The sequence below is a fragment of the Apodemus sylvaticus genome, chromosome 13 (genome assembly GCF_947179515.1).
Source record: "Apodemus sylvaticus chromosome 13, mApoSyl1.1, whole genome shotgun sequence".
NCBI classification, from domain to species: domain Eukaryota; kingdom Metazoa; phylum Chordata; class Mammalia; order Rodentia; family Muridae; genus Apodemus; species Apodemus sylvaticus.
Window position 1 is genome coordinate 25,701,432 of NC_067484.1, and position 14,042 is coordinate 25,715,473.

At 35.8% G+C, this 14,042-nt stretch overlaps 1 protein-coding gene across 1 annotated transcript in view; it reads left to right on the forward strand.

The window, feature by feature from the left end:
• The window catches only part of Dcc (DCC netrin 1 receptor), a 1,165,761-nt gene that overhangs the window by 810,676 nt on the left and 341,043 nt on the right, over nt 1-14,042 (forward strand). Inside the window, exon 9 of the mRNA XM_052155825.1 lies at nt 5,958-6,112. Coding sequence (XP_052011785.1) covers nt 5,958-6,112 — 155 coding nt within the window. The remainder of the gene's footprint in view (nt 1-5,957; nt 6,113-14,042) is intronic.

A 14,042-nucleotide genomic window follows, 5' to 3' on the forward strand; every position in this document is an offset into this window, starting at 1 on the left:
GCCTTGTTGGAGTAGTCTTGACCTTGTTGGAGGAACTGTATCATTGTGGGTGTGGGCTTTAAGACCCTCAGTCTAGCTGCCTGAAAGCCAGTCTTCTGTTTGCCTTTAGAAGGAGATGTAGAACTCTTGGTTCCTCCCCCATCATACTTGCCTGGGCTATGCCTTGCCCCTGTCTTGATGATAATGGACTGAATCTCTGAACATGTAATCCAGCACCAATAAATGCTGTCCTTATGCGTTATCTTGGTCATGGCATCTTGGTCAGTAAAACCCTAACTAAGACAATGTGTTTGAGTGTTTTGTCTACATGTATGTATATGCTACAGGTGTGCCTGGTGCTTGCAGATTACTGGAGAGAACATAAGCTCTCCTGGAACTTGAGTTAGAGACAGCTGTGAATGTGGGTACCAGGACATGATCTTCTGCAAAAATGTGGGTCTTCTGCAAAAACCTGGGAGTATTCTTAATTGTTGTCCTGTTTGTCCTGGCCCCATTTTAGAGGTTCTTATTGCTGTCACTTGGAGTCATATTGCAGTAAACAGTAATTTCTAGTTTTGAAATACTTCCATGATTGTATTTTCAGTCTATTTTTCTGAGAGGACCTCACTGTGTCTCCTCTACTGGCCTCAAATCCATTATCTTCCTGTCTTAGCCTCTAATCTCAGCACTTGTATTACAGGACTAGACCAACCAGTCTTGTTGTACTACTTATAATCACTAGAGAAAAAATGAAAATAAAATGAAGAACAAGGAGCTGTTAATAATATTTTTCATTAAAATACAGTTTCTTCCTTACAAAGGAATTAATGTGATTCTTCCTCCTGGAAGCAACTAATTAGGTACTTGGCACCTCATGACAGCATTTGTTGCTGAACCATTAGAATTAAATGTTAACACCTGATACACTTAGCTAAAGCAGAATATATTTATGTAGTAGATTTTTTTGCTACAAATAAATCTGTAAAAGCAGACTCAAGTTTAACCCCCAGTCTCTATATCAGAAGTAAAACAAAAATGCAAGTTCTGAATTCAGCTAATATAATGACAAAAATCAAACCAAACCAATACAAACAAAAAAAAAAAAAACAGCTGAAAAAATGATTATTTGTTCTGTTCCTAAGAGGAACATTACAGTGAAAAGATTTCTTTGAGCAGCTCCTACTCTTTGGTTTGTACATTGTGGAACCATCCTTAGGAAGGTCAAGTAAAGTATGACTAGGATGTAGTTAAATGCAGCTTTATAGGAATTTCTACAATAATGGATACATGGAGATTGTATGTATGCAATCACTTAATTTTTAAGTAATTAATTTATTGTTTTACACTCCATATTTTATCTCCCCCCTGTCCACCCTCCGACTATTCACCATCCCATACCTCCTTCCCACTTTGTCTCCATATGGATGTCCCTACCCCCCCCCCCCAACTGCACCTGACTCATGGTCTATGTACTCACTTAAAAATTATGGATCATTGTAGCCGAGCCATTCACTATCCAAAGGAAGTACTATGTGGCAATTGTGCATAGTGCAAAGATGCACAGTGGCCTCGATTCCAAATAATTGATGACTACAACAATGGAACATTCATGGGCATTAATATGCATTATACTGTATGTAATAGATGCTATATTAAATGTATAAACCAAGAGTAAAGTCAATATGGAGAGACGCTGATTAAAGCTGCTGAAACTAGAGAGAAGAGAGTCAAGACTCAGTTAAGACTTTGCATTTCAGTCAGGTCCTAATTAAATCTCACTCAAAACAAGACCTTGCCAAATCCAAAAGGAAAGATGAGTTCAAAGATGGTTGTTGCTGGCCCGTCAAATGCACAAAACACTAGAAGAAAGTCAGAGTGAGGTGCTATAGAAGGGGACTGCATTCAAGGAACAAGTGGGCTTTTCACAGAGGACTGTGAAAAGGATGGACCACATTGCAAGAGGCTCTAGAGACATGAGTTTGTCTCAGATACAGGATGAGGCAGGAAACAAGACGATGGACATGAAAAAGAGGAGCAATAACTGAAAGGCGATGTAAAGGGCGAAGCATAGGAGAAACTAGCCTTGTATTGCAAGCACCAAGTACATTAGGTTCTATTTTGGGACATAAGGACCTATAGTCAGAGTAACCTAAGCAGAGTTATGTCTCAGTGCAAATTTCCTAAAAATGCTCTTTCCTTTGCTGTGTGCCTCACAAATGCAACCGTGGTTAAGACTTAATATGTATTACTGGGAGAAGTCGTTCCCTCCATTTCCTCATGCCTCAACTTCAGCAGCATTCTCAGTTCAGCAAGCAGTCTTAATTGCTATGCTCCAGAGGGAGGGAGAAGAATTCACACCACAGCCAGGTGAGAGCTTATTTTTTTTTTCTCAGATGAATGAGCAAAACTAAGGAGTGCAGGTGCCAGAGTAGAGGGAGGACCAAGCTAAAGGCAAGGATAAAATCAGCCTGGAGCAGTTGGACTCAGAGGACTTGGAGCAGCATCTCTTCTGCAACAAGTCTAAGGCTGTCCTTTTCCTGAAATAGGCTTTCTTGGGACACATACTAACCCCAAATTCATTCTTTTACACGTAGATTCATTCAATGCAAGGATTTGGGTAAAGTTGTAACCACATGTAAAGCCGAGATGTTTAATGGGGTAAGGTGGGAAGACAAGGAGCTGTTAGAAGCCAGTTAAAAGCAGTTTTGATGATTTTCTTTCCCAGAGCCTCATCCATTTTACTGCTTATCTCAGCTCTCCCCTGCCCATGCTTCAAGCCTTCTTAACAATCTTCCCCAAGAATTCCCAGCCTTGCTATTTTACATTAACGACCAGTTTAACACTAACACAGGACAAGCTGGCTGTGGGACGCACATCTGAAATCTCAAGCACCAAGAAGCCTAGGAGGGGGAACTGTAGTGCTAGTGCTGGGCCAGACAACATAGTTAGACACAATCTCAAAGTTAAATTAAAAATAAAGTAAATACGAGTACCCTGAAAAGACTTTAAAACCATGAATTTTAGTGACATTGTTGCTAAGCAGCAGGGCTATTGTTCCTATGTCAAAGTTGATTCTGTTGGAGTACCAACTTGCCACCTTGCCACAAAATATTGATATGGTAACTTGAGACAGTTTTGCCCATGCAAGAAATAAATGTTCTCATTAACTAACTCTTTGTCACTGCCTGGTAATAGAAAGGGGAAGTTGCCCATTCTTGTTTTCCAGTAAGAAGATCTAGGCTTCATTCCTCATTCTCTGGCGTTCCTATGAGTGAATCTGTGGTGGACAGATTCTAGAAGCCACAGGCTACTCGGCTCTCCAATTTCAACCAGTGGAGCACCACATCCTACCTCTGAGTAGAGGCAATTGAAGTGAGGAATGCACTGCTTGTCTGGCAGTGTCTACTGCTGCTCTCCTGTGCACCTGAACCTTGTGAATGTGAAGGGTATCACATTTTCAGTTGTTAGGAGAGCACTCACTGAAGGTCTCTGGGGCCTTCTAACTATACCAAAAGACTCACAAAATATAAAGTAACAAATAATTCAAAGTTAAGAAAGGAATAAAAAGTAGGCACATTCATGTGCTTCAGCTTAGCAAGATGAATATAGGACATGGAATATGATTAAGAGCCTTCATTTTCTTTTTTTTATTGATTTTATTTTAAATATACATATATCTATCTGTAGTACCTATAATAATTTGATGCATTATAAAATGCATAATAATCAAATTGGGACTGTTGGCATTTTTATCTTCTTAAACCTGTCTTATCATTTTTTAATTAACACATCATAAATATGCCTATTCATAAGGTATAGTATGATATTTTAGTACATATAGCAATACGGACAGTATGCTGATCAAATGATGAGATGAAATACTTCTCTCTATTTATCATTATATTGTGTAGAGGGGTAGATCTAGTTTGCTGTCTATCACTGTGATAAACATGGTCACCACATGCAGCTTGACAAGAAAAGAGTTCAACTCATCTACTTCCAGCTCAGGTTTTGTTGATAAAAGTTAAACAGGAAGTAAAGCAGAAATGAAGGAGAAGCTCTCCTGCCCTGCTGTGTTTTCCACCTCACTCTGTCTCGTGATCAGCTGTGCTTTTTACACAGGTAGAAACAGCTGCCCAGGCCTATGCCACTACAGTAGCTTGGGTTGTTTTTACATCAATCATCAAGTAAGATATCTTGCAGACATGGACACAGGACAAACACATTCAGACAATTCTTCATGGTGAGGTTTCTGATAAGTTGACAAATAAAGCTAAGGAGCACTAAGGCTATGAACAGTTCTAGGTTATTTGCATTATACATAAGTAGGTTATTATAAATTGGTGTGCTGCAAACAGTAGAGTTTAATTAATCCTCTGTAATATTTTGGTAACCATTAGCCAAATTCCCTCTAATTCTCTTGCATCCATCTTCCCTAACCTCTAGGATTTTGTAGTCAGATCAAATTTGATTTTAATTTTTTTTTTAATTTTAGACTCCACATATGTGATTATACGTTATTTACTTCTTTATAGCAGGCATATTTTACTGAAGAGAAACCCCAGTTCCAACCACTTTCCTGATCACCAGCTATATTCCATTTATGGCTGGATATTGTCTATTGTGTATGTATACCCCATGATTAACCATTCATCCATGATGGGTATTTGGTTTGTCAAATCTTTGCTGTTAGGAAAAGCACAGCAATAAACATGGGAGTGCAGATGCCGATTGAGAGTTGGCAGCATTTATTTTGACAATATTCTTGTAAATAGAAGAGTTAAATTGTATGGTAAGTCTGAGAATAATGTTTCTCCAATGACTACAAGTATCTTAGTTCTGGTACTATTCACTCAATATTATTTTGTTTGATTGTTTGTTATTTTTTTGACAATAGACACTGGGACCAGCACCAATAGCACTGTAATTTTGAATTTCAGTTCTGTGGTGCCCAATAAAGTTGGAAACATCTGAAAAATCTAATTGTCATTAGACAAAAATAGGTGTCAGTTTAAATGTCTCCAAAAAAAAAAGACAGAGTTCTGTGACAAAATTAACATTTACACAAAATCCCCATGAGAAGTTATAAAAACACTGTCTAGCAATAAAATGTATGAAACAATTCAATAGTTTTAGAATCTCTTCTTAAATTTGTATTCAATTATATACTAAGGGTCAGTGAGCATATGAAGGGCTAGAGTTATCCTTTAAAAATATTATGCTAGTTCTCCTTCCTGAATGTCAGCGTCACCAGCCACAGAATTTCTCATCTCTTATTGTGTGTTACAATTCCTATCTGTCTGCAGATTATCATTTCCCCCACAGGAAAAATGTCTTTGTTGGTAAACAGTTGAACACATGAGGTTGTAGTTTGGAGACCAAGGCAAGGAAACATTTGTATATTATCATTTTTTTCTTTAGAGAGAGATAAATGTCCATTCCTCCTGTAACTGAACTTAAAGAAACCATAGGGTCCAGAATTTGATATATACACAGAAATACTTCTCACCTGCATTTTGCTTTCCAATAAAAAAATTGCATGAGTGAATCTGTACACAATACAAAGAAAGACCAAATTGTGGAATGATTTAAACCTTGACTTATCTCTTTAGCTGGATTTTGTAAAAATCTGTCTTCCTATCCTGTTTGCAGATGTTTCTTTTTATTTTCTTAGCTCTTTGCTTGTCATGACTTTGGAAAACTAAATTTTAAAAATGTCAAGAAACAATACTTTCATTCTCAAGTTGCTATGAGAATGATGGTGGCTTACAGTCTCTCAGACTTTGTAATGTCTGCTTATGGTCTCTTTCCATTCACTTAATTTTCATAATCAACCTTGCAATGCCTGTATTTCACCTCAGAGTCAACATTTAATGTGTAAGCAACCTTTTGGTTTCTCATTATCCCTGTATACCAAACACAGTTTGGGCTAATGCTTTCATTTTAAGATAATATTTCTCTTCACCTTGATTTCCTAGGGAGCGAGCTTTGAATACAACCCAGCCTGGGTCCCTTCAGCTTACCGTGGGAAACTTGAAACCAGAAGCCATGTACACCTTCAGAGTTGTTGCCTACAATGAGTGGGGACCAGGGGAGAGTTCTCAACCCATCAAGGTGGCCACTCAGCCTGAGTGTGAGTATGAAAATGGAAGAGAGACTTTTTAAAACATTTATATTCACTGTCTACAACATCCTTGCATCCTTTGATAGAACGTTTTTGAATGGACTACAAGGAAGGGAGATCTTTGTAGCAACACATTTAACTTAAGCACTTTTAAAAGTGAACTTAAATTTTAACGAGACACTGACCTTACTCAAACTGTAATAGGAAATTATGAACGGGAAAGGCAAATTTTACCCCAGTACTCCCCATACTTCTCTTCTATGAAGCACCTTAAATTGTTGATACCATTCTATCAGCATCCTTTTCCACTCATGTTTCATATTTTTTATTTTATTAAAGAAAAAACTTTATAATAGCATGGAACTTTTGATCTCAGGAATCTGCTACAAAACTTAAACATGCACTATGTATGCCCAAGAAGCTACCAGAAGCTGAATGGAAGCATTCAGGATATGGGCAGTTAAGTCTATTTACTACACCATCCTCGAAATCTAATCACCATAGTAGATTATTAAAATGTATGGTCCTAAAGTAAAGGATCTGGACACTCTAACAACTTAAAATTGAATGATTTGTGTTTTGAGTGTCTTCCTCCGCTTTGTTAAGCTTTGCTTATACATTTCCATATTTTTTAGGGGATGAATTAAATGAGTAAGCAAACTTTTGGTTGTTCATTACTGTCATGATTTAGGGGACAAATCACTGATGAGCAGTTTGTCAATGCATATTCAGTGAAAGCATTACAATCTAAAAGTTAGGTTCACTGAATGCGTACTTATAATAAGGTTCATTGCATCACATACTGGATTCCGGCTCCTCCTTTCCAATTAATAATACTAAGTCTATGGTTTTTGTATTTCCATTGGTTTATGTTTTCTTTAAAGATATGTTTACCCTATATATAAATTGACATATTTTTTAAGATGACATGCTAATTAGAAACACCTAGTAGATGTAAATGCAAAAAAAGAAAAAGCCTCAATATTTAATAGGTGGTGATGGTGCATTCATTTAATTATAGCACTTGGGAGGCACAGGCAGGCGACCTCAGAGTAGAAGGGTCCCCCGGACTACAGATTGAGTTCCAGGAAAGAAGAGCTACACAGAGAAACACAACCCTGTCTTTAAAAGTAATCAAAATCAATCGTTGAAATGGCTCACTACCTAGGGCCTTTGATATCAATGTGGTGAAGACCAGAGAGAGTAGATTAAGACATCTGAGTCCTGGTGGTTGATTGACTCTTGAGAAGGTCCTCAGCCTTTCTTCTCGTTGCTGTGATTACAGAGACAATATAAGATAATCACCCATGAAAGCAGAAATGGTTAAGCCTTAATAATCTTATAAATACCTTATGAAAAATCATATTTCAAATACTTCAAAAGCATTGTCATATACACATTTTCAATGATTAATAGGGCCCAAAGGATCCTGAGGAGAATCTGGTAGGTAACTTTTTGTATCATGAGTATAAACCCTTAGCTTTTATGGAAATCTTTAGACTAATTAAAGATAGCTGCAGCTGTCATCTCCTCAGAGTCAATGTAAACAAGAGACCAAGCATCCTCTACAACCATGCACATGTAGAGCTTTAGTTGCTCTCAGAATTTTCTTCCAAAGGATGCTGTGTTGCTTCATTGATTTAAATAACTTAACAAAGGGCCGTGGTGATGGTTTAGCTGCTAAAGGCACTGACATCAAGCCTCATAACATGAATTCCATCCCTGGTGGTAAGAGAGAACTGACACTTCTAAATGGTCTTCTGACCTCTATCCATGCTTGTGCTGTGGTATATGTATTATATATCATATGCATATATATGCATATATGTTTGTTTGTATGTGTGTGTGTATGTGTGTGTGTGTGTGTGTGTGTGTATGGTGTGTATGTGTGTGTGCATATATATCATATACATCAAGCAAAGAGATAGACAATATTACTGGCCTGGACTTTTAAAACCTAAATGCCCATAACCATTGGCATACGTTCTTTTATTGGCATAAGTGCTTTTAAATTATTCTAATATTGAAATCCAAACATGACTGTTTTCTTTTAAAATATGAAATTTGTGTCCAATATATGAAATAGTCATGTAATCTTAATACTCTCTAGAATTATTTTCACATAGTATTCAAGAATAACAGCTCCTGATTACTTTGTATTTCTGATTATGCTGGTTTAGTCAGCCTGGCTTTCTCACCAGAAATACCATGTTTTTTCTTTCCTTGATAAAATTATTTTAAAGCTTCCTACTTTAAAAGTCAGATGGGTTTCATATTTTTTTTATTTATTTTGGTTTAGTGTTGTTTTCTTTTTATCTTATGCTTTGTATAAAACCAATGGTTCAAAATCATGGAACCAAAACACATTTGATGACAGCTGCTCATAGGAGCACTTAATTGTGATATATGGTCTGTCATTTTAATGTGATTATTATATTAAATTAACCTATACAATGTTTGTGTATTCACAAACATTGTTAACTATAGAATGCAAGGAGTGGCTTAAAATGTGCAATTATATTTTGTGAATAGCTACTGTGTCCCTAATACTATTCCAGTCTATCTAAAGCATGAAGACTTTTAAAGGAAGAAACATGCATGCAACTTATTAACAGTGCTCATTGTACTTGCAAGAAGTAAAGAACATACACATCTAATAGTCAAACCTGCCCAATAAGAGATGCTAGAGGAAGTCCTTAAATGGAACACATGCAGAGATCTATGTCTGTTCTAAAGCATGTTTACAGACATGATTATGTATCTGTTCATTTCTGAAAGCTTAATTATTGTACAGTCACCTCCTCAGATCAATGCTGTATTACAAGAGCACTGTTATTATGCCTCAATACCATTGAGTGCTGGCCACTCAAACCAAGAAAATGAAGTTGGCCCTATAGCTCAGTGTTCAAGAACTGATTCATGCTGCCCAAAGACAAGGATACCAACTGATACTGCAAAAGAAACAACCAAACAATAACTAAAACAGACCCTGACTCCTATAAATATTTATTTTACTTAATAGATGACACATACCATAATGAAGCAATTAAACAATATAAAATGTCCAATTGAATATAGCTGTTTAGTGATATGGTAACTTGTAAAGATTTTTTTTCCTTAAAAGAATGAAAACGGAGATTCCTTCTGCTTTAGAAACACATTTTAGCCTTGAGTAACTTTTCATTAAGAACAATAATGACCTCAGGATTTTCTTCAGTTTTGACCTTTATTCACAGCATTTCATTGAAAATAGCTTCTGTTCTCTCTTAGTATGGATGAAAGATCACTTTTGTATAACAGAGACTTGACTCTGTTTTCTGAGAGTTGCAGTACTGACTGGTTTTGTGTGTCCACTTGACACAGGCTGGAGTTATCACAGAGAAAGGAGCTTCAGTTGAGGAAGTGTCTCCATGAGATCTAGTGGGGCATTTTCTCAATTAGTGATCAAGTGGGTGGGGAGGGCCAATTGTGGGTAGTGCCATCCCTGGGCTGGTAGTGTTAGGTTCTATAAGAAAGCAAGTTTAGCAAGCCAGGAGATGCAAGCTGTTAAGTAACATCACTCCATGGCCTCTGCATCAGCTCCTGCATCTTGACCTGCTAGAGTTACAGTCCTGATTTCCTTTGGTGATGAATAGTAGTGTGGGAGTGTATGTTGAATTAACCCTTTCCTCACCAACTTGCTTCTTGGTCATGATGTTTGTGCAGGAACAGAAAACCCGACTAACACAGTTGCCATTGGCTTATTTGTCTTTTACTTAGTAGATGGGTAGATAGGAACAATTCAGCCTATGTCAGCAGGATGTGAATTCAGAATATCTTTTAGAAAACAGACACTGAACTACATCATTTAACCCATTTATATGGAGTACTATGAAGCTCACGTATTACATTTATTATAGACATTATGATAAATAAATTGCATTATTATAGCTAATTGATGCTACAGTAAATGCCATTAAAGCAATATAAAAACATCACTAAGATTATTTAATAACTCACCAAATGCTGAGAAATATGGTATACCCAAGAGATCTAATGTTTTCCCATTCATTTCTTACACACACACACATACACACACACACACACACACGTATTTGTATATGTATATCACTGTCTATATTTTTAGATAAAGTACAGAGTTGAATTTCATTATGCCATTTGAGAGATGCATTCACAAGAGGAGAAATTTTGTCAGTATTTTCCACTAACAGAGCTATTTTATCCTTTGAAAGCAGATCTCATCTGGGTTTACATTTAGTGGCTTCTTTTACTGCTGTTTTCCCAAATGTGATGAAGTAATTGTATACGGCCATTGCACCACCTTTATACAAACTTAATGTCCAGACTTTCATTTTATTTGAGTAATCAGTTCTATTAGGAAAATTGTATTTTCAAGGAATAAAGCCTGGTGCAAATTTGTGTGAAATATAAATCATCAACAACCGTGTCTACAAGTGCATGCATTGTGCTGTAATCATTTAGAAAGATCAACAGTCTGAGATCCAGTTTATAAAATAATAGCCCGGAATAGAAAAGCTTGATTTTTATGAAGGCTTGTGTCCTCTGATTATATCTTCCTTTTGCTAAACCTTTGCCCTTTCTCCCTTGCTTTTGTGGTATGTAATTTCTCCACAGTATTATCAGGCAGGATTTAAGTCCCTGCCTGCCTAAGACATGTCTAATCTTTTCATACCACATGTGGTGAATTTTTGTATTATGTGGGGTCCCAAAAATGCTATTAAGGCAGTTTAATCATAAAGGGTGTTAAAATGGACCACATACAGGCTCTAGGGCCTGAGTAACAATACAAATCCTGTTTACTCGAGCACAGCACAATTTTCTGCAAAATTCTTTTGTAGTAGCATTGTAAGAAATGTTCTTAAGTCACTATATTTTTACACAAAAAGATAGTGAAAGCAACCTCTCAAGGTGATTAATTTACAAATACATAGCATAAATGTATAACTACTTTCATTTTCCTCCTCTAATTAGTTATTTTATTATGGAAGGGTTCTGCTTGTATGGTAGTTATGATCAGAACTGTGAATATTACTAAATGCATCCCAGAGGCAATTCCATAATTGTTAGGACTTAGCTTGTCTGAAGTGCATAAAGCAAGGTATTATCTATTTCCCATTTTCACAGTCTCTGAAGGTGAAGGCCAATGATAAGAGAGTTTCTAGGTCTTGTCTGCCATATAGTATTCACTCAATAGTCAAAAATCTCCTAATCTCATCAAGATGAGAATTAATTAAGAATATAATACCAAGTGTGCTAAGCTGTAAAAGAAGTGATCTACTCACACCTGTAATACATGCTTGTGGCCCTTAATAAAGTCTTATTGTTAGAAATTAAAATATCTCATACCTGTGCTACTACATTGTACATTATAAATATTTTATTGATTAAAATAAATGAAGAGAATAAGGTATGTACTCTGTGTGTGATGGAGATGAGAAATACAAGTTATGTTTCTTCATGGTGTTTTATCTTTTCATAAGACTTTATTTAGGGGCACAAAGATGAATACTAGGCAAAGTGAGAGGATTAGGCAGTGAGATATTTTGAAATATAAGGAAAGACCAAAGTGTATAAAAGGACAGTTATATAGTAATTTTTTGTAGCTGTGTCTAGATAATTTTCTTTATGAGTTGATCTGGATTCTAACAATCACTATATGGATTGCAACACAACTGACATGCAAAGTGATTTGAATAAATAATTATAATAAATATATGAATAATTATGGTGGCAGTTTGTGACTAACCAGTTGTTAGTGTTCCTGACACAAGTCTAGACAGACAGTAAGAGCAAGAATGTAGACAAGAATGGCTAATTGGTCTCCTTTGGCAGCTAAGAGACTTTGTTAATAAGTTAAAAATTCGGTCAATGTAAAACATATTTTCAAGTATTAGAATTATAGCAGGCAAGACCTATGACCAAGCATTCTAGTGACACAAGGCATAAGACACCCAATTGGATTTTAACTGATTACATATATATATATATGTATATATATATATATATATGTATGATTACATATATTGATATATATATATATATATATCAATGATGACAAATATTAGTGGAAGAATTTTCAGCAATTTTAGAGGAATGGGTTGTTTAATCATCATTAAAGAACTTCACATTAATGAAATTAACACTTTTTCTATATAATTACAATAAGTGTTTTATGTTAAATTCTAAACCTACCCTGTACTAACCGTCTGCACCATATGTCAATAGACATTTAATTATAACGAAATACGATTCATTTTCTTAGTCACAAAAGCTATGCTTCAACTTACCAGTGACAGGTATGAATGAAATGAAGTTAAAGATTATACTGGTGCAGTTTTTACCACCTGTTCAACACCAGTTTTACCTTCTGTTCAACACTATAGAGCAATCATTCCATGATTGTAGGATGTTCACTCACATGAGGCCAGTCTGAACTCTACATTAGTAAGTGAAGATAGAAACACCAGTCAGGGTTCACACCCATTCTCAAGGCTCTGTGGCTCTAATAGAAGTCCCTGCTGCTGTAAATGCACTAAAATGTAATTAGTATAGACCACATTTAAGCACATTTGTATTGCTGTGCCTCCTTGTACCAAAAGTACTTTTTTTTCTAAAGAGAACTGATGTGATATTTTATCACACATCAATGTCCCAAGACTTCTTAGGATGGAACATAAAATATAAAACGAAAAAAAAAATAAATTTCTTAGGACAGAAGATAACAATATTAAGAAAATCAACATCATTTATATCTTAATCTCCGCTGCTGAGGAAAAGTAACTGCGGCTGGGTAATTTTCCGTGGAATGTATTTTCCATAGTTCAAGAAGGAAGAAGCTACAAAATGAAGGCTTGGTGTCTGATGAGATCAAGTCTCTGCTTCCAAGATGAATAATAATTTTTGTTATTATTACATAATGCACTCTCCCAGTGTAGAATTGAAAGAAGATCAGGGCTATGGGGGCTGTCAGTGAGCTGCTTCATTTTAGATCTTATAAAGACACTAATCTCTTGGTGATGGCTGAGCCAAAATTTTGTCCTCAAATGCTGCACTTCATTATAGTGTTGTCTTTAGGGTTGTCTCAACATGAGCCATGGAAAAGAAACAATGACTTAAAAAAGTAGACAAATCAAAGAAATTAGTAGTACATTTCTGTTGACAATATACTTGTAAAAATAAATCCTTATCATACTTGGTGATAGGTTGTATCTTTTCCTGTCAATATAAAATTAGTATTCCAAGAATTAGTACAAAATCAGAGTATAAGTTATCAGTAGTCTTATGCACAAAACATGCTAGGTTTTAGTATTCATGATTGTGGGATAGTTGAGAACATGAGACAGGCATGGTGAATCACACCTCCATTCACAGTACCCAAAGACAGTTGCAAAATGATTGGAAGTTCCAAGACAGTGTGAAATGGTCTATTTTTTTAAATTATATACATATAATGTATATTAATCCTTTGTAAGATGTGTAAATTGCAAAGATTATCTCCAGGATTCCTCTAAACCCTGTTGATAATTTCTGTAGCTTAACCTTGCCGTAGAGGAAAGGAGAAAAGAAGAAGGGCTGAAAGGTTAGAGGAAGGAAGAAGTGATAAAACAAGAAGTGATAAAAGAAGATAAATCATGACAAGAGCCAATCAAAATTAAATAAATCTCACTTTTATATCAATTCTCTATGGATACTTCTAAATATAGATTCTATTCTGATGGCTATGTAAATGGGAGATTGGAAATATTTTCCTCAACAAAACAATAAGGATGAATGATTGCTTTTTAAATCTAAAACTTTGGTATTTTATTACTTTGATAAATTTACTGTGTCTATATTGGAGGATAATGTCTGGCAGAGATAGTCACGGGGACAGTGGTCCCTACTCCATGAAAATACTTTCCATTTTAGCACAATCTTC